The sequence below is a fragment of the Staurois parvus genome, unplaced genomic scaffold, assembly GCF_062004578.1.
Source record: "Staurois parvus isolate SC_StPar_1 unplaced genomic scaffold, SC_StPar_1.0 ptg000662l, whole genome shotgun sequence".
Taxonomy (NCBI): domain Eukaryota; kingdom Metazoa; phylum Chordata; class Amphibia; order Anura; family Ranidae; genus Staurois; species Staurois parvus.
The window spans coordinates 623,241-642,816 of record NW_028318458.1 but is presented as its reverse complement, the minus strand read 5'-3'; the positions used below and the strand labels follow the sequence as shown (position 1 = coordinate 642,816).

The 19,576-nt window shown below is 42.3% G+C and overlaps 1 protein-coding gene across 1 annotated transcript in view; it reads left to right on the top strand.

Moving 5' to 3' along the window:
- The window catches only part of LOC149448215 (uncharacterized), a gene marked incomplete at its 5' end in the record, with an annotated part of 115,670 nt that overhangs the window by 44,282 nt on the left and 51,812 nt on the right, over window positions 1-19,576 (top strand). The window contains 3 exons of the mRNA XM_089651738.1: window positions 10,834-10,945; window positions 14,065-14,188; window positions 16,498-16,661. Coding sequence (XP_089507864.1) covers window positions 10,834-10,945; window positions 14,065-14,188; window positions 16,498-16,661 — 400 coding nt within the window. The remainder of the gene's footprint in view (window positions 1-10,833; window positions 10,946-14,064; window positions 14,189-16,497; window positions 16,662-19,576) is intronic.

The window sequence follows — 19,576 nt, the reverse complement described above, 5'->3', positions numbered from 1 at the left end:
TATGAGTGATTGTGCCTGTTTCTCCATATTGTCTCCAACATTTAGGAGAGTGTTGGGGGTAAAAAAGAGCGAGTTTAACTGGTGTGAGGTACCATTTGTGTAAAATTTTTAAGTATAAGTCCCAATGGGAACTACATTTGGAGGCCTTATATGTGATGTTAAACGTTTTCGCCCAGATATGTGGAGAGATTGGTTGGAGAAAATCGTTTTCCCAGTTAGTGAGAGAGGCGGTGTGTATGGAAAATTGGGCATTGGTTAGTAGCTTATAAAATGTTGAGATTCCTTTTTTAGGATATTGTAATTTGTGAAAAAATAGGTAAGCCGTGGCGGGGATTTTTAGCTTTAGGGGTAATGCCAATGTGCGTAGAGAATGAGATATTCTTAAATAGTTGAAATTTTCCTTATCGGGTAAATGGAATTTTGTTTGGAGAGTAGTGAAAGAGTCTAATCTATGATTGGTATATAAATCTTTTATGTGTGATATACCTCTAATTTCCCATTGTGATAGGTTTAAAAAAGGGATTAGGAGGTGTAAAGTGGAAATAGGTGTATAAATACTCTTCTTTTCGGAATCTGGGTGTTTCGCTGATAGGAATGTAAACCAGGCCTGTAGGGTGGCTTTCATACAGGGGTGTTTGAAAAGTAGGTGAGTTTGAGAATTTTGCGGTAGGAATAATAATTTGTGGAGTGTGTATCTAAGAGGTGGGAGGTTTTCCATGTTGGTCCATGTCTTATCTTTAGTGGGATGCCACCAAAAGAATAGTTGGTCCAGAAGCGTGGCGTTATAATAGGATTGTAAATGTGGGAGTCCCGCCCCTCCTTTTGAAGGGGGTCGTATTAATAGGCTAGTCGAGTATCTAGGTTTTTTGGAGTCCCATGTGAATTTATTGAGGATCGTCTGGAGTTTGGAAAAAAAGGAACTGGGAACTGGGATCGGGAGAGTGCGGAAAATGTAGAGTATTTTAGGTAAAATAGACATTTTTAAGGTAGCAATTCTACCCAATGTTGAGAGGGTAGATGTACGCATTTGTTTGAGTTCTCGTGGAATAGAGTCAAGTAATGGCTTGTGATTAGCGGTATATAATTGGTTTGTTGTATTAGTAAATTTAATTCCCAAATAAGGAATGCTGTATTGTTCCCATGTGAAAGGGAAGTGTTTTCCAATCAAATTTTGGATTTTATGCGGAGTGTATAGGTTTAGAATGGAGGATTTTGGCTCGTTAAGTTTATAATAGGAGATGTCTGAGTAGTTGTGAAGATGAGAGCGTATTGTTTGGAGTGATTTATAAGGGTTAGTGATCATGAGAATAATATCGTCTGCAAAGAGACTAATTTTGTGTTCTGTTTCAAGATGGTTGATACCCGAAAAAGAAGGGTCATCTCTGAGTTTGGATGCTAAGGGTTCAATTAGTAAGGTAAAAATTATGGGTGAGAGTGGGCATCCCTGTCTGGTGCCATTGGAGATCTGGAAGGTTTGGGAGAGAGTACCGTTATTTAAGACTTTGGCGGAAGGTTTGGAGTATAGGGAGAGTATTGCCGATAGCATCCAATCTAGAATCCCAAATTTCTGCAGGGTTAGTTTCATGAAGAGCCAATTGATTCGATCAAATGCTTTTTCAGCATCTAGGGACAAGAGTAATGAGGGTTGTTTAGTGGACTCTAGGTTGTGTATTAGGGATATAATTCTTCTAGTTGCGTCGGGTGCTTGTCGGCCTGGGATAAAACCTACTTGGTCCGGATGGATTAGTGTGGGGAGGTATGGAAGCAACCGTTGTGCGAGAAGTTTGGCATATAATTTTATGTCTGTATTTAAAAGAGAAATCGGTCTATAATTTTGAACCATTTGGGGGTCTTTATTTGGTTTGGGTATTGTGGTAATGATGGATTGTAGCATTTCAGGGGGGAAAGTACCTGTGGAGGCAGTATGGTTGAATAATGTAGATAAATGAGGTGTGAGGTTAGGCGCAAACGTTTTATAGTATTCGTTTGTAAATCCGTCGTTGCCTGTAGATTTGTTAAGGGGTAGTGTAGTTATGCTATGTTGTATCTCTATAGGAGAAATTGGAAGCGATAGAGACGTAAGCTGAGATGATGTGAGACGCGGTAGGTTGGTAGTGTCTAAAAAGTTTTGAATGGTCTCAATTGTAGGTTGGTTTGTATGAGGGTCATTTTTGATGTTGTAAAGTTCCTGGTAGTAAGTTGCAAATGCATTAGATATATCTTGTGGGTTAGTGAGTAGTGTTTGTGTGGTTGGGTGTTGGATAGTGGCAATTTTTGACTTAAGTCGTTTTTGTTTAATCGTTTTCGATAAGAGGGAGCTTGCCTTGTTGCCTAATGCATAGAATCTAGATTTAGTTCTCTGAAGGTTGAGATCGTAGTTGTGCAGTAGAAGGAGTCGTAATTTATTTCTATCTGAGGTCAAGGTTGCAGTTATGGAGGAATTTGGGTTGTTTTTATTGGACTCTTCATTAATTTTTATGGCGGTAAGTAATTGATCAATTTGGTGGGATCGTTGTTTCTTGATTCAGGAATTTAGTTGTATGAGTATGCCTCTCATAAAGGCTTTATATGTAAGCCATAGTGTTGTAATAGGGATATCAGGGGTAGAGTTGGTGTCAAAAAACAGGTTGTGAGCATCTAACAAATGTTTCTGATGATCTACGTTTTTTAGTATTATGGAGTTTAATCTCCAGTAGGTGGGAGTGCTGCGCGTTGATTGTCGTCTAAAGTAATGTTGATTGGAGCATGGTCTGACCAGGTGATCGTGCCTATTTTGGACGAAGTTATGTGTTGCAGTGTCCATTTATCCGTAAGGAAGAAGTCAATTCTGGAATATGCGAGGTGTGTAGGAGAATAATAGGTAAAGTCTCTTTCAGTGCCGTGATGGCATCTCCAAATATCGTATAGGTCGTGATTATGAAGAAATTGATTGAAGGTTTGTTTAGGTACTCTTCTGTGGAAGGACGAGTCCATTTGTGCGTTGCCAATGATATTGAAATCTCCTCCAATAATAAGTCTGCCTTGTTTCAGGGAAGTGATGGTTTTGTAGAGCTTGCTATAAAATTTGATCTGGCGTTTGTTTGGGGCCATAGACGTTTACTAAAGTATAGAGAATGTCATTCAGACGGCAAATTAGGATGTGATAGCGACCTTGAGAGTCAGCGATTTCAGAAATGAGGCTGAATTGGATAGAGTCCTTTATGGCGGTTATGACGCCATTTCTTTTCTTGGGGTTTGTAGCCAAAAAGATATGCGTAAATCGATTAAGGTGGAATTTGGGAGTCCTGTTTGTGGCAAAGTGAGATTCTTGAACAAAGAGGATGTCGGCCTGAGATTTTTTCGATTCTCTTTGGAGCATCGATCTTTTAAACGGCGAATTCATACCACGGACATTAAGAGAAGTAAGGTTAATCATATTGTAGTTTTTGAGTGCTGAATTGAATATTGCATTGGAGTCTTGAATGAGTGAAAAGTTTAGTGGTTGTTTCTGTGGAAGGAAGTGTTTCATCGGTGTGATTGAAGTTGTTCGAATTAGGTCTCGTATTTATGATGAGAGATTTACAAAAGTTCATCAAGGTTAAATGATCAATAGAGTAGTAGTGAGCGACTGGTGGTGCTCAGGAGGGAGGAAATGGTGAGGGTAGCAGGGGGTAAAAAAAATACTCGCAAATAATGCAAGTGGTCTGAGTAGCTGGTCTTGCTACTACAGATTCGGGGGGTTTGATTAGGCTTTGACCGTAACCTAGGTCAAGCCAACTAAATCTTGGGAACATAAAACTTTCTAAACATGGCCGTGCGCCAGAGAATAATGAGGTGGTTTAGCAACTTGTAGTGTAAGAGTATTAAGATACCAGAAGTTGGATGTGGTTGTGTTATTCATCTTCCATATTCTGGAGTAAAGTAGGTGTGGATTGTTGCGTTTCTCCAGGGATAATATTCCAGGCTTTGAGGAGGTCTAAGCCTGCTTCGAGATTTTTGACAGTAAAAATTCGGCCCTGTTGTCTGATGGTTAATTTTGTGGGAAATCCCCACTGGTAGGCAATGCCATGGTTTCGTAAGGCCTTGGTAATGGTTATCATTTTTTTGCGATTGAGTAGTGTGGCTTTAGAAAGGTCAGCGAACAGTCGAATATTGGCGTGTGATGGTGGGAGTGCAGATGTATTCCTGGCCGCTAGCATAATTTTGTCTTTGATGTGATAGAAGTGGATCCGAGCTAGGACATCTCTAGAGATAGATGCTGGCAGGAACGCGGGTTTGGGTAACCGATGAGCTCGATCAATAGCCAATTCGAGATCGGAAAGAGATGGAATGAGGATTTTCATGTATTGCTGGATGTAGGGGAGTAATGCCTCATTATTGACACTTTCAGGAATGCCTCTGAACTTAATATTATTACGTCTCGATCGATCTTCTAAATCAGCAAGTTTCAAATTGATTTGGTCAATGTCAGACGTATGTTCTGTATGAGCGTCAATTAGGTCATTGTGCGCTGTAATGACATCACCCATTTTGGATTCAATATATTGTACTCTGAGTTCCTGGCGTTGGACTGCGGTATTAAGTTGCACTAATGAGGATGAGATGTCATTATGCAGGGTCTGTCTGAGCGATAGGAGCATATTTTTCATAGATAGCTCCGTCAATGGCTGATCTGCTGCCGGGAATGCCTCTATTGCTGGGAGGTCTGTGTTAATTTGAGGAAGCGGATTAATAGGGGCCTGGTAATCGGATCTCTGGTGATCTAGATCTAGTCTGGGCCTTGATTTGGCTGGGCTGCTTGTAGTGGGGGATGTAGGGGGAGACAACTCACCAGGATCCCCTGGGTATAATGGATGCTGCAGCCTGGGATCTCTCCTCTGTGTGTGAGTGTCATCCTCCTGTCTGCAGTTCCCTGAATGTCCGCCGCCGGCGCCATCTTGGATTCCTGTCGAGATGACAGGAAAGAATTGGGACAGTTTCCCGGGCTGTCCCAGGGTTTTTCTCCTTCGTGGCATCGCTGTGCAGGTGCAGGCACCTCTTATGTACGGGTTGGTATGCCTGGAATTCCCTGGGGTCTGTGTGAGCCGCTTCTGTCACTGGCGGCTGGACGGAGAGCTCCGCTCTATGCGTCCATTCGGGTGCCAGCCGCGCATGCGCCCCCGAAAATATCAACTTATCAGCTGCATTACCAAACTTAATCAAATTATATTGCCACAGTGTTTGGTCAAAAAAATAAATATAAATAAAAAATGTGTGAATAAATCCTATTGTGATAATTATCTCATTAAAAATAAATAAATAAATTCATAAAGACCAATGTGCAAATTGTGTAAAACAAAGAATGATTATAAATATCTCATTAGAAATAAATAAATTCATAAAGTCCAATATGCAAATTGTGCAAAACAAAAAATAATTATATATATATAAAAATCAATTGAAAATAAAAAATAAAAAATAATTTTATACACAGCTGTTCCTGAGGATATACTGAAAAAGATTGCATTTCTCCTCTGCAGAGGGAAAGGCTTACAACCTTCTAGGATACCAGCAAAAAACTGAGGCATGATAGATAGAGGTGGGTCATATTGGGCTGGGCTTTAATTATTGTTCTGTTTGCCAGCATCCAAACCTCTTGTAGACAGCAGTATAACCCAACTGTTTCAGAATTCCGGTGTCCCTCAATGCCCAATAAAGAAAATTATTTTATTGCTGTCTGTGTGCTCACTAGAGAGATTCCCTTTACTTTATAATCCATTAACACAGCAAGAAATGAATGGAAATCTCCCCATTGAGGACACAGATAGTAAAAAAAAAAACTGAAGAAAAATTGCTTCAGCTCTAGCTGTAATTTTAAAAGAATAAATAATCTTACATACAAAATAAAAATACATTGTACTGTACTGCTAGAGAAGAAGAAGACATTGAAGTGGATCTGATTATAATCTCCCACGTGCTTTGTGGCTCATATTTACAGCGTAACATGTACTGTAGATGTTTTTATACTAAGAAATGAGGTTTTAGGCTTATGATCATACAGGAAGGCTTCTTTCTCCTATCGTATCTTGTTATCACTGTGCTTGCTTTGCTATATATTTTATGTATTTGTATCATTCATATGACTAACCATGATGTACTTTGTATCACAAAGGCCACACACAAAGCTTGCATTCAGATTTCAAACATTGCTTATAATTTTCGGTCCATTTCATTTAACAGGTTGCAAGTTTATTTTTTCATTAAAATAAAAAAGACATTATACTTACCTAGTCTGTGCAAGGATATCGCACAGAGCGGCCCCAAACCTCCTCCTCCTCTGGGGTTTCCTGCCAGAGCTCTCTGCTCCTGCTCTTCTCCCTGTACCACCATAGGAAGCTGCTTCTTAAAGTGGCACACATGAGGGCTCATTCCTGAGCTGGGCTATGTGCATCTATAGCAGGGGTAGGCAACATGTGGCTCTATAGCTATTGCAGGACTACAAGTTCCATCATGCCTCTGCAAGTCATAGCTGTAACTGTCAGTTTTGTAATGTTGCAATGCCTCATGGGAAATGTAGTTCCACAACAGCTGGAGAGCCGCAGGTTGCCTACCTCTGATCTATAGATATACACAACACAGTTTGGCTCATTCCAGTCCCTTTCTTCCTTCTTACAGGTTTTTACTGACAACAGCAGGAGCCAACGGCTCCTACTGCTGTCAGCCAAGCTTGTGAGAGCCTGTGAGAGGGGAGAGAAGACCTGCAGATGGGTATAGCACTGGATCGATGTAGAATTCAAGTAAGTATTTGGGGAGGGAAGAAGGAACAGCAACTAAGTTTTTTTTTTTACCTTAATGCATATAAAGATAAAAAACATTGTGACTTTAGAACAGGGGTGGACTGACAACTCATGGGGCCCCTGGACAATAGGTGATCATGGGGCCCCTGTGTCCTCGCCCACACTCAAACCACAGCCAAAAAAAAACCTATGAAAGTTACCAGGGGCATCTCATGAGGCCCCCTTCTGATTCCGAGCCCTCGGGTAGTGCCCGATTGCCCAAATGGTCAGTCCGCCCCTGCTTTAGAACCACTTTAGGGACCTGCTCACACTAGTACTTGTCAGTGCAACACATGGCAATGGCAAACAGTGCCATTCATTTTGAATGTGCGTTGTAGTGACCCACCACCACCACAGACAGATGTGAAATGTGCTGCTTTAAAAAAAATTGCACTTGTCCATTTTTTTGTGCATTGTGATTCACTGGCAGCCCATTCAAAAGGAATGGCTTCCCAGGCTGATTACTACTCAACAGTTATGTTGGAAGGGACAAAACACAAAGTATAAGCACACACTAATCAAAATCCTGTGCATCTAGCAGGGGTATCTATCATTACATAATAATAACAATAATATGGTGTAACATGTCATAGTAGTACCACTATAACATTCACTGTGACAAATTGTAATGGCAGCACAAGGTCTTCTGGCCCCCAAGGCAAGCAAGCAAAATTCAATGAAGAGAAGAACTGGGCTGACACTGGCAGTCCGGCATTGCAGAGTTTCTCCCAGTATAATAAGTGGAGCACCACTGACAGCTGTGCACTGTGTTCTGCTGGCTACTCCCCTTTGCAGGTGTTTCTTTGGATTGGCCTTGCCCTATTCCTTTAAATAGGAAATTAAAAAGCCAATCAAGGTCTTCTATTCCTGCAGCTGTTAGAGGAATGATGGCCCTCTAGGAGGAGAGCTCCGCCTGGAACCTGGGGGAGGGGCTAGACTTGTGGAGGCCTAAGGCCTGGACAGCATAACATAAAGGAAAATAGTGGGTAGCACAACAGCACCCCCTCCTGTTAGTTACCAGGACAGCTCTCATTAGGAATGCCAGGATTTTTAATATCCTTGTACTGTATTCTATTGCCAGTCTCTGGAAACTGTGTATGTTGTGTACACTAAACATTATGCCAATTTGTGGACTATTGTAATTGGTGCAACCATTCAGCAAATATTTCACTGCCTCATCCGTTTCTCAGCTGGGGGAATGGTTAATGTGGTGTCGTGGGTTAAGCTACTTTGTGAACAAGGAGTATATGTGTTACTAGTGCATACCTGTTCAGTTTTCCGGTGGTGACTAGGGACTGAAGTCGCCCTCCTGGCGGTGAGAGGTATTCCAATGTAGCATGGGACTGGGTGTTCAGCTGGACCTGCTGGAGTCCTAGTCTGGACCATGAGAGGTGTAAGCCTACAAGTGAAGTACTCTGGGCACATAGAGGTTAAGTGGACAGTTCAGCAGGAACTGGCTGAATTTCAATCCATGCATAGCCCTCTCAGTTCAACAGAAGCCAGTCATTAGATCAACTTCTGTCAAACAGTCTTGCTGAAAAACCAGCATTTGATCAGCCACTGCAGTCAATGGTTGCAGTGCTGATCAGTGTATTGTGGCGGGGAAGTCCGTGCTGTCAATAGTGCAGTGGGGGAGATCCCCAAATAAAAATTGCTTGTGTGTATGTGGGAATATGTGAGGTTTTCGTTCAACCCACTGATTGAATGAAAAAAACACACAGTGTGCAGAATTGAGACAGGGGCCAGACTCCTCATTAGGGTAATCGGGTGGGAGAAAAGAGTAAAAAGTTGAGTGAATTGACAATAAGCTGCTGTTTTGTATGAAAAGTAGTGAATCCATCAAACCTTTGTTGGCACCAAATGCTGCTACTAATAAAAATGTGTGTGATCCTAATGTGTGAACAGGCATCTTCATATTGGTGCAAAGTCACACTTGTGGGCAATGTTAGATTTGCCTCTGACCTAGTGATTCGCCAGTTTGCAAAACCAATTTACTTGTTTTTAGGGGTTACGTTTGGGTAGTGGGGGCCTGCTTGAAGGTTGCTGTTTAAGAGCTCATGTACACTGCAGCTGATAAACTCTTTTACAGTCATTTACAGGCAGTTGAGTTTATAGTCGTTTTTTTGAACGCACCAAACTTGTGTTCAGGAGTAGATTTTATCAGCGTTTCAAATGCCAAACACTTGTAAACTCGGCTTACCGTGTTTATAAGCATTTGTGTTTAGAAGCGTTTTTTGACTGGTCCATATCCAGGGCATAATTCACTTAGCGGACCGCATCCGTGTATGTGGTAGGATAGCGCATAGCATTTTTTAAAAAAACTCCATGTGAATCCACTAAAAAATTCTACTAAAATACCGCATGATTTATTATATCAAGTCATGCAGAATTTTAGTAGTGAAATGAATGCATCATGTTTCAGCTGTCAGCGGGGTTCCCAATGACAGCTGAATGTAAAAGAAAGAATTGCAATTAAAAAATAATTTCAAAAACCGGCATGGGGGCCCCCCTCCAATTAATACCAAGCCCTTCGGGTCTGGTATGGATTTTGAGGGGAAGCCCCACACCAAAATAAAAAAAAAATGGCGTGGGGTTCCCCCCAAAAATCCATACCAGACCCTTATCCTAGCATGCAGCCAGGCAGGTGAGGAAAGGGGGGGGGTGAGCGAGCGCAAGCGCCCCAATCTCCTGAACCATACCAGGCCACATGCCCTCAAGATGGGGGGGTGCTTTGGGGTAGGGGGAGCTCCCCCTTTTTTTGTGAATGGGTAGCGGTACCATGTACCCCATACTCATTCATGTGGGGGGGGCGGGATCTGGGGGCTTCCAAATTCCTATAAGCCCCTCGCCTGCCGACCCCCACAACCACAGCCCAGGGTTGTGGGGAAGAGGCCCTTGTCCCCATCAACATGGGGATAAGGTGCTTTGGGGGGGATCTTCCCCTACCCCAAAGCACCCCCCCATGTTGAGAGCATGTGGCCTGGTATGGTTCAGGGGGGGGGGCGCTCGCTTGCCTCCCCCCCCTTTCCTGACCTGCCAGGCTGCATGCTCGGATAAGGATCTGGTATGGATTTAGGGGGGAACACCACACAAATTCTTTTACAATTTTGGCGTGAGGCTTCCCCTCAAAATCCATACCAGACCCAAAGGACTTGGTATGGATGGGAGGGGGGACCCCCACGCTGTTTTTTAATTATTTTTTAATTGCCGGCAATTCTTTCATTCTTTCAATTCTGACATTCAGCTGTCAGTGGGAATCCCGCTGACAGCTGAAACATTAATGCATGCTTTTCACTACTAAAATACCGCATGACATTCTGGGCATTTGGGAGGGTCTCCTCAGGTTATCTTTTAAAAAACGCTTCTAAATGCAAATGTGCATAAACGCAGATAAACGCATTATGCAAACAAGGCTAAACTGATGTTTTTTAACCTACGTTTTCCAGCAGTCAGTTTCCATCATTCAGAAGAGTTTTCCAAATGCCCCGTGTACATGAACCCTAGCTATGAAGACATGGAGTAATATTTATTTTCCTGAATAGAAAAAAGTGCACATAATTCACATCATCATGCAGACCGGGTATTTAACTCCAGAACTCAAGGCTTCACAATTTATGTGTGGCTGTAGGGAACAGGCACACTATTCAGCCCCACTGCCAGCAGCCTAATAACCTCTATGAGAGTCTGACAGCTGCTGAAAAGTAAACTTTTAAATGCACACAAGGGACACCTGCCAAGTTCTTCTGTTTATCATCCATGTATAACTACAGTACAATAATCTGCCCCATCTGTCAGATTACCTTGTCAGTGGATCATCTGGTTTTCTGCCACCACTGGTTCTCAAACCTATTACTGCACAGACCAGGTATTGTTCACTGCACCCACTGGAGGATCCATGCTGCCCCCCCATGGATATAGAGGAAGACTAATTTAATTTACCCTCCCCTAGCCTGTGGTTCAATTTGAACAGTGGTTTCATCCTAATGAATATGTCAGTCCTAGAAAGAATATTTCACATATTTGTTTTTGCCTATTACAGCTCTCAGGAGTGATACTGAAGGCAGACTGCTGTGCATCAGAAATGAGGAAGAACAGTATCGTTACATGTTGTGTAACCTTTTGTTTGCTGTCTGCATTTCCAGGAAACCAAGGTCTGACTATTTCCTAATAAATATTTTAAACATCACATTGTAGTTTCATAATAAAAAACTGTTTACAGAATAATTCAAAATGTGTAAGTTGAACTTTCCTTGTGGGATCAATGGGCCTAATGACTAGAAATGAGGCAAACATACCTGGGTTCAGTTCAAGCAGGGCTCGGCAAACATGATTAAAGTTTGGGTTCCAAATACAAACCATATTGAAGTCAATGGGAGTCAAATGTTAAAAACATTAATGGCCATTTTCTAGGCTAATAAGTAATGGAATGTCAAACAAATGAAATGAGGGGCTGGGCAATACCCTGGGAAAAATGTACTAAAGAAAAAAATGTTTTTAAATATTTAATCTTGATGGGAAAAGTGATGTTAATGCTTAAAGGTAAATTTAAAAAATGAATTTAATAATAATAATAATAATAATAATAATAATAAAACCTACTACAGCAAGACCTCATACAAAAAAAACAAGAAAAACAGAATGAGTCCCACCAAAATCCAGACCCCTATTCAGGCATGCAGGAAAGGGGGAAAGAACATGCACACCCCTCCTGAGCCATGCCAGGCCCCAAGCCCTTAAAGTGGGGGCCCCTTGGCAAAGCACCCACCATGTTCCCATGTTGTTGTTGACAAGGGCCTGTTCCACACAGCACTAGCCCAATTGCAGTAGAGATCTGGAAAGGGTGAGGGGACTAAACAGAATCTGGGAGCCTTTTAAAAATAAATGGATCCCCTATGTAAATGAATGAGGGGCCCCCCTACTTTTCATTTAAAAAAATGAAAATGGTAAAAAAACAGTTTTTGATAAGCCATTTATTAAAAAGGACTCCTGGGCGATGGTATTGACCATATACAGTCCTCTCCTTCTGAAAATGATATATATGTGGCTGGTTCTCCCATACCCAAAAGAATAAAATTCACTTCTTTGCTCATCCTTAGCCAATACATATTAAGGAAATTGATATAAAATACTTACAAGATGGTATAACCCCCCCCCCCCCCCAAATTTTACATAAAATCAACTCTCAACTATCCCCCTTATGCTGGCGATGCTACCAATTGGAAAGATTTCTCCTACATATTTTCTGGGACTGTCCAATGTTAGCTGATTTCTGGTCGGGTGACAAGAATTTAACAGTGTTCTCTTCCAAATACACTAGCAACATACCTTTTAAGCGATACACAAATGTCACTCAAACACTATATTATACTCACTTCTTAAACAACTCCTAAATGTGACTAAGGGTTGCATACCCACTCTCTGGAAAAGAAAGAAAAACCCAAACCTTTGCACATTGGCATGCAAGGATATCTAAAATTCAACTAATGGAACAACTAATGGCATTTCTTAAAAACAAATCTGACAAACATTTTAGAATTTGGACACCTTGGTTACTGTATAGAAATTCTCTCTAAACCCGATAACAATAATAATGGGACTTCTACTTTTCCTTTTTTTTTTTTTGCTTTTGTTTCCCCTCCCCTTTTCATATCCATCTCCTGGTTACTGCTTATTTCACTGGACTAACCTTAAATACAGACCTAGAAACCCATTGACTATATTATTTTTAACATATTTAAATTTGCATACTATTTTTGATTTGTGTATTCTTAATTAGATAGAGATTTTTATTGATCTTATAGATATTTATGTGATTCAATTATTGACAAACTCGTATTTTCCTGATGTTAATTTGATCTTTTGTATTCCTGTATATTTTGGAAAAACAAAAAATTCATAGAAAAATAAAAGTATCCACCTGTGACGGAGAGCAGAAATATTTTATTTTTGTGCTGTTTTGTTGAACTCAACAGTGTGTCAAGCAGTCAACTTGTCTGCTTAATTAAATCTAGAAGTTCCTGTGCCCCAGAGGGGGGTGGGAGATGAAGTTGATCTCAGCGGGAGGCACAGATAGCACAGTGTCCTGTAGCTGGATAAAGCCAGATGTATCGGCTCTGGGTGCTTGAGGTTTGCTTGAATTGAAGGGACAATATAATGTCCCTATGCTGGCAGAAAGGTTCAGACCTTTGTTTGAGTTTACTCCTGTGATGGACACACAGGAGCTGAGGGCTGTTGTGCTGTGAGAGGTCTTGTGCTGCAGCCAGATCCTACAGCCCCCTCACCATCCCAGGACCTGTGGACCTCTGAAGAGCCTGGCTGGCCTGCCACTGCTACCGGTCCCTTGCTCTCTCCACCACTCGCCAGAATTCTGCTTCCTTGCTGTGTACCAGCCCCTGTGCTGAGGATTTAACCTGGACTTAACATTACCTGCCAGAGCCTGCCTCCCTGCTGTGTGCCAACCTGAAATTAACCCATTGCTTGCCAGAGTGTGCCTCCCTGCTGTGTGCCAACCTGGACTTAACCTATTGTCTGCCAGAGTGTGCCTCCTTGCTGTGTGCCAGTCTGGACTTAACCCATTGCCTTCCAGAGTGTGCCTCCCTGCTGTGTGCCAACCTGGACTTAACCCATTGTCTTCCAGAGTGTGCCTCCTTGCTGTGTGCCAATCTGGACTTAACCCATTGCCTGCCAGAGTCTGCCTCCCTGCTTTGTGCTAACCTGGACTTAATCCATTGCCAGCCAGAGTTCTGCCTCCCTGCTGTGTGCCAACCTAGACTTAATCCTTGTCTGCCTCCTTGTTGTGGGCCCAGACGGTGCTACAAACTAACCCCCCTTGCTGTCTACCAGAACTTGGTGATCCTTGTCGAGTGCCCCACCCTGTGGTACGGACTTAACTTTTATTTTGCCAGAACCTTGCTATACTCACCGTGTGCCCTCAAAATGACTCAATAAAAGCCTTGTGTGTCCCACTCCTCTCCACGTGTGTTCTGTTCCACCCACTCCTACATTACACTAGCATATATATATATATATATATATATATATATATATATATATATAATTTTCAGAAGGAGAGGTCAGCAAAAGCAGCCTCTATATCTCTATTATGACATGCTTCCTTAAAAGCTTCTATAGCTACTTCTTGTACGCTCTATGGGGACATTGAGCTGTTATTTTCTTATGTAATCCATGTTCAGTGAAAAACTATTTCACTGTTTTTTCTGTACTAATTAAAACTGTACCATTTGTGTTTTTATGCTTGATATTTGCCTAGGTGCCACATTACTGGAAAGTCTGTCCTGCGTTCAACCATATCCATTAGAATTACTTAACTGCACATGGGTAGAAAATAACTTTTTGGAAAACTTGGTGACCATGACTCTGAAAGAATTAGATAAGTATGTCTATGCTTGTGACTTATTAGCTTCTTTATCTTTCTACACTTCATCTTATTTATGTGAGATTTGTTTTTTCACCATATTTAGTTTACTTAATTTATCTTAGCCTGACACTTCAGCTTGAGTGTCAAAGGAAATAGGTCATAAAAAATCTGACAGTTGCTGCCCATCAACTGTTTGACCTCAGTTATCCATCTACTGAGAGTGCCTAACAGTATCTACTAACAGAGTCCCATATTTCATGAGAATGCAAACAACTGTAGAGCTTTGTTATGGAACACTGTTCTTATGTTATGTGGCAACACCACTAATTTTGCAAATGAATGATCTTTCCAGTGCAGACAATCTTTATTGTTTCATTGTAAAGACCTGCAAAGTCTGATGACTATTAATTTATGACTTTAGGTGATGTAACATTCTAGGGGTAGCTACTGAAACAGTCCTGGACCAGGAGTGTTATAAAAGGATACTAAGAGACCCGAGGCACCCTGGAGACCTAAATAAACTGCTGTGGGGCTTGCACAATTGCATAATGAAAAGTGGATGTTTCTTTTCTTCTCCCATTGGCGCTATGGTTCTTTGCTCACAGTGTGCAGTAGAGGTAAATGTAGAAACCCAGTTATATTTAAAAACAACAGATTCTCTAATGCACTATATAATCCCCCCAACATAACTGATAATGTGGAAGGAAAATAGGGAAAAATGAAGGGTGCTTATCACAGTCTGAATGATATCAACAAATTCTGCAACTTAATCCTGGGGTACTTAATAGAAGACAAGGGACATGCTCCCTATGTTCTAGGGTCTGTGAGTACCCCTACCCTGGATATTAGAATTGATAGGAAATCCATACTAAGCAATCTGAAAGATTTGTGGGCTGCTTCTAAGTACTCTAGTTTCCTGGCTATCATGGTTATCTTATGCCTTCAGCGGTTTTTTAGGCTTCATTTACACAACATAGCACCTTCTTACCACCTCTCAAGATCAGATCACTGTTTAGAAGGCTAACACAAATGTAAATGATCCCTTAGTTACTTGCCAAGAGCAAGCACACATCAAAGCACCTGATCTGCATATGTTGTACTATGTAACATTCAGGATTGCCCACCACAAGAAAATAATCCATGTAAGGGAGTCAGAAAGTATCGAAGTCACCAAATCAGAATGACAGCCAGACAAATAGCTTTTTGAGAAGAACAGGGAAGCAATAGTGTTGGGAGCAAGGATTGTGGAGACAGAGCACAGTAAAAATGAGTTATCTCCCCAAAAAAAATAATTAAAAGTCAGCAGTTACAAATTCTGTAGCTGCTGACTTTTAAAATTAGGGCACTTACCTGTCCAGGGATCCAGCAATGTCCTTACCTGAGCAATTCTTCAATTGGCTATCGAGTGTTGGCATCACCATCTTGACTAAGGGGTTTCCTACTGCGCATGTGCAAAGCACGCTGCATATTGTGAATGGGCCACAGACTTCTGGGACCTGTGAAGTGTCCCAGAAAGCTGTGCCGAAGGTGTGAACTTCTGGGTCAGTTTGCCACAGTGAACTGAGCCGGAAGTGGGAATGGGTACTTGTCAAAACCAGGTACCCGCTCCCCCCTCCCCCCCTAAAGGTTCCAAATATGGCAGCACAGGGGGGAGGAGGCGGACAAGTGGACCATCCCCTTTTGAGTAGAACTCCACTTTAAGGCTAAGCAAACAGGACCCAATGTGTGCAGCATTTTTTGCAGGGATTATAGTACTGTATACAGAAGACTGGAGAGTGCAGAAATTGCGTTGGTCGGAATTACAAGTTAAGGTTACAGGTCCAATAATTTATACAGTGGGGTTTTGGGTGGTAATCTGATGTCAGGGGAACTAAGAATCACAGTAATGTCACACACAGCATAAAAAAAGTTAAGTTCCCATCACATTAGTAGCCTTTTTAACTGGGACATGTGGTGTTGGGAGAAGAGGCTCATTCACTTGGGCAAGGGCAGCTATGATAGTGCAGGGCAGTAGCTTTGAAGGTCAAAGCCAAGGCTGCACTACAGCTGCAGTAAGATCTAGGAGAATAGATGAGCAAAGAAAGGGACTTGGGATCCAAGAGATGCCTTCCCCCATAAATAGCTTCTTTAATATTTCTCTCAGTACCAGTTACTTTTAAAGGATGTGGGGCAGCTGTACCATACAGAAAAACAAGTCTCAGGGTCAGTAAGAAATATTGTGAACAGTTCTGTGTGGCCATCTGAACAAGGTGTTTTAAAAAAAAGTTTCATTGATGAATACCTATTTAGATTTGTGAATATTTTCCTTCATTTTGAATCTCCTAGAAATGAAAGTGCTTGTCAGGAGAAAAGTGTGATCAGGAGATCAGAAACACATTCAACTTGGACATGTGATGTACCTTTGGGTAAACGGTTCGCAACAGATTCCATCCATTTTAGTTTTGTTCCAGAAAGAGACCTGGAGACTCGACTTACCACTGAGGAAGAGAGTAAGAACACAAAACTGAAAATATTTTACTGTCTCTATGTTTGTTTTTTCTACACCTAAATTATGTATGCCAGTCAGTTATACCTATCATCAGCTGAATTGTAAATGTAATGACAAACACTATGGCATACTTTTTAAGTATGTAGAGGTTGCTGTTGACACTTAACCTGTACCCCCCTATGACATTTTCATTCAAGAAGAGCAGACATTGCACACCCAGGAAGAGACATCAGAATAGTTGTTAGTAGTCACCAGGCAACACAGAAATTAACCCTGTATGCTTAAAAGTAGCCATACATTGATCAAAATTTGGCTGGATTGGCAGGGGCTGAAGGACTTTTGATCAGTGTCTTGCAGTTCCTGCTCCAAAGTTAAATACTTGAAGGAATATGATGAAACCTTTTACTGATCAGTGGCTGTAGCCAACTGTCTGAAGAAGTGTATTCTGACAACAGGGCATGCCGCTATCAGAATATAATGTCCTAGCATTCGTTTATTTGGATGGAGGAATCTGTTTTTTATGCAGTGTGCTAGATGAACAAAAAAAACAGTTTATGGGCAGCATAACACATTCTTCTGCAGTCTACTGTTGTGTAACAAGGGAACATGTCAGTTCCTTAAATAATTTCTGGGTGACTTTTATGTTCCAGCAGAATACTATCAACATGGAGCCCCCAGTGCTCCTCACTTAGAAGATGCCTGCATGGCAACCCAACCTGACCTACCAGAACTCTCCAGGAATACTCTTTGTACTAACTACAGGTTTAGCTGCAATAGATCCCATAATGACCTCATGGTCACAAGGCAATTTTCAGTAGACACCCCCCATACAGTTTAGAGGAAGTAAGTAGTCGACACACAAGTCCCTTGCTGGGTTACTAAATTAATAAGTTAAACAGAGCAGTTTAGCCACCTACGGGGTAGTGGTACATTGTTTATAGATTTCAACAATTCACATAACAAGATAGCGTGAAATGAGGACATGCTACCTGACAAGGAGGAGTATCTGCAATCCCAACATTTCCCCAAGGGATGTTGCCAGTCCCATTTACAAAAGTACAAACAGACCTCCTGCCTACATTGCACTGTATCTCTAGGCCTTTAGACAGAAGAATATGGAATATCATCCCTCAACCTTCCCACTTTACTCTGCACACTTAAGGCCTTCCACCATGCTATAAATAATCTTTTCCTTACCAAAGGTGTCGTACTGCTGGAAAGTGAAGGGTTAGCACTTAACCCAGGAGCAGGGGCGGACTGAAAACTCATGGGGCCCCCGGGCAATAGGGGATCATGGGGCCCCTGTGTCCTTGCCCAAACTCAAAAAAGCCTATGAAAAAGGTACCAGGGGCATCTCATAGGTCCCCCTACTGACCCTGGGTCTTCGAGCAGTGCCCGAGTTTCCAAATGGTCAGCCTGCCCCTACCCAGGAGAGTTTAGTAGTCAAAGTTCACAGATTAGCAATCGGGATATCTAGTGGACAAACATGGGGAATTACATCACACCAGGTACCTTACCATATACAACTTTTTCTTTTTACTGACTACTACAGCACCTTGCTTGTTAAGGCAGTGGTAAGGTGTGGGAGGACTTAGAATTTTCACTAGGCCTGAGATCTGAGAAGCTGAAAAAGTCTGGTAAGCTACTTAGGAAACAGTAGTTAACTGGAGAATTGTTAGTGTTAATTAATTAATTATCTGCACTGCTGCCCTCTCTTCCCTTGCAACGTCTGTCCTTAGTGATGTACTGACTATACTGATAACTCTCCAGCTACCTGTTGTTTACTTGACCATAGCAGCAATGCAGATGGGAGAAGAAGTTGGAGAAAACCAGGTTTCTCTATTACTTCCTTGGTCACATGGGCAGTGATCCAGTTGGATGCTCATGCCCCATGTGTCCCTGGTGGCCATCTCGGGTCACACTGAGCCTGCTTCAAACTCTGACCCCTGGGTTTGGTGTGCTTTATGCAAGTGATTAGCAAAGGAACAAGTTCCCCGTCTGTCAGGGACAGCACTTGCAATAGGGAAAGTTTCCAGTGGAGTAGAGAGAGAGCAGAGTCCATATCTACCTTCTTGGGAAGCTTTTGCTTTGGGTTGGACCAGCCAGGATGCAATCCACCCCTCATGAGAGATGCTGTTAGCATTAATGAGTCTTCTGATTGCTGTCTCTACGCTGCTCCATTCTAAGTGGTACTGGACAGAGGCATCCATTTGACTGAGGGCTTGTAAGTACAGACTGTGTGAGAGATCCTGGAGACTGAGGACTAGAGATGAGCGAATCGAACATGACGAAGTGGAATTCGTTTCGAAGATTAGGAAAAATTCGATTCGCGCCGAATCCGAAAATTAGCAAACTTTGAATGCACGAATCGAATTTTCCCAAAAATGGCGGCGACATGTGTGGCGACGGAGCGGGGATCTCTGGGAAGGCGCGCAGACAAGGCGCGCTGACCCATAATGCATTCATTCATGACATGTGATCGCATTAGCCAATCAGCAGCCAGCCAGCCAGCACTGTGTAATGGTGGAGCTATAAATCGCGGCCATCTTAGAATTCTCCATTAGCCTCCAGTCATTCAAGAGAGACAGACCTGTCTGTATTAGGCAGCGCCGACGTGTGGAGCTGTAACTACGGTCAGGGACAGTACATGTCATTTACGGCCCACTGGGTGAACGTGGTGCCGGCACAGCCGCACCAGCAACTTGGACAGGTCACGCCGCTTTTGCCTGATCTGCGACGTTGCAACAAGGTGGAATTCAACCCTACATATGTTAGACCGCCTTTAGGAACAGCGAAAGGCCATCACCGATTTCCTGATGTTACAAGCGGATAAAGGTACTCCCCTGTGTAACTTAGATGTCAGCCATTGGCAGCTCATGCGTGACACCTGCCGCTTGCTCAGGCCCTTTGAGGAGG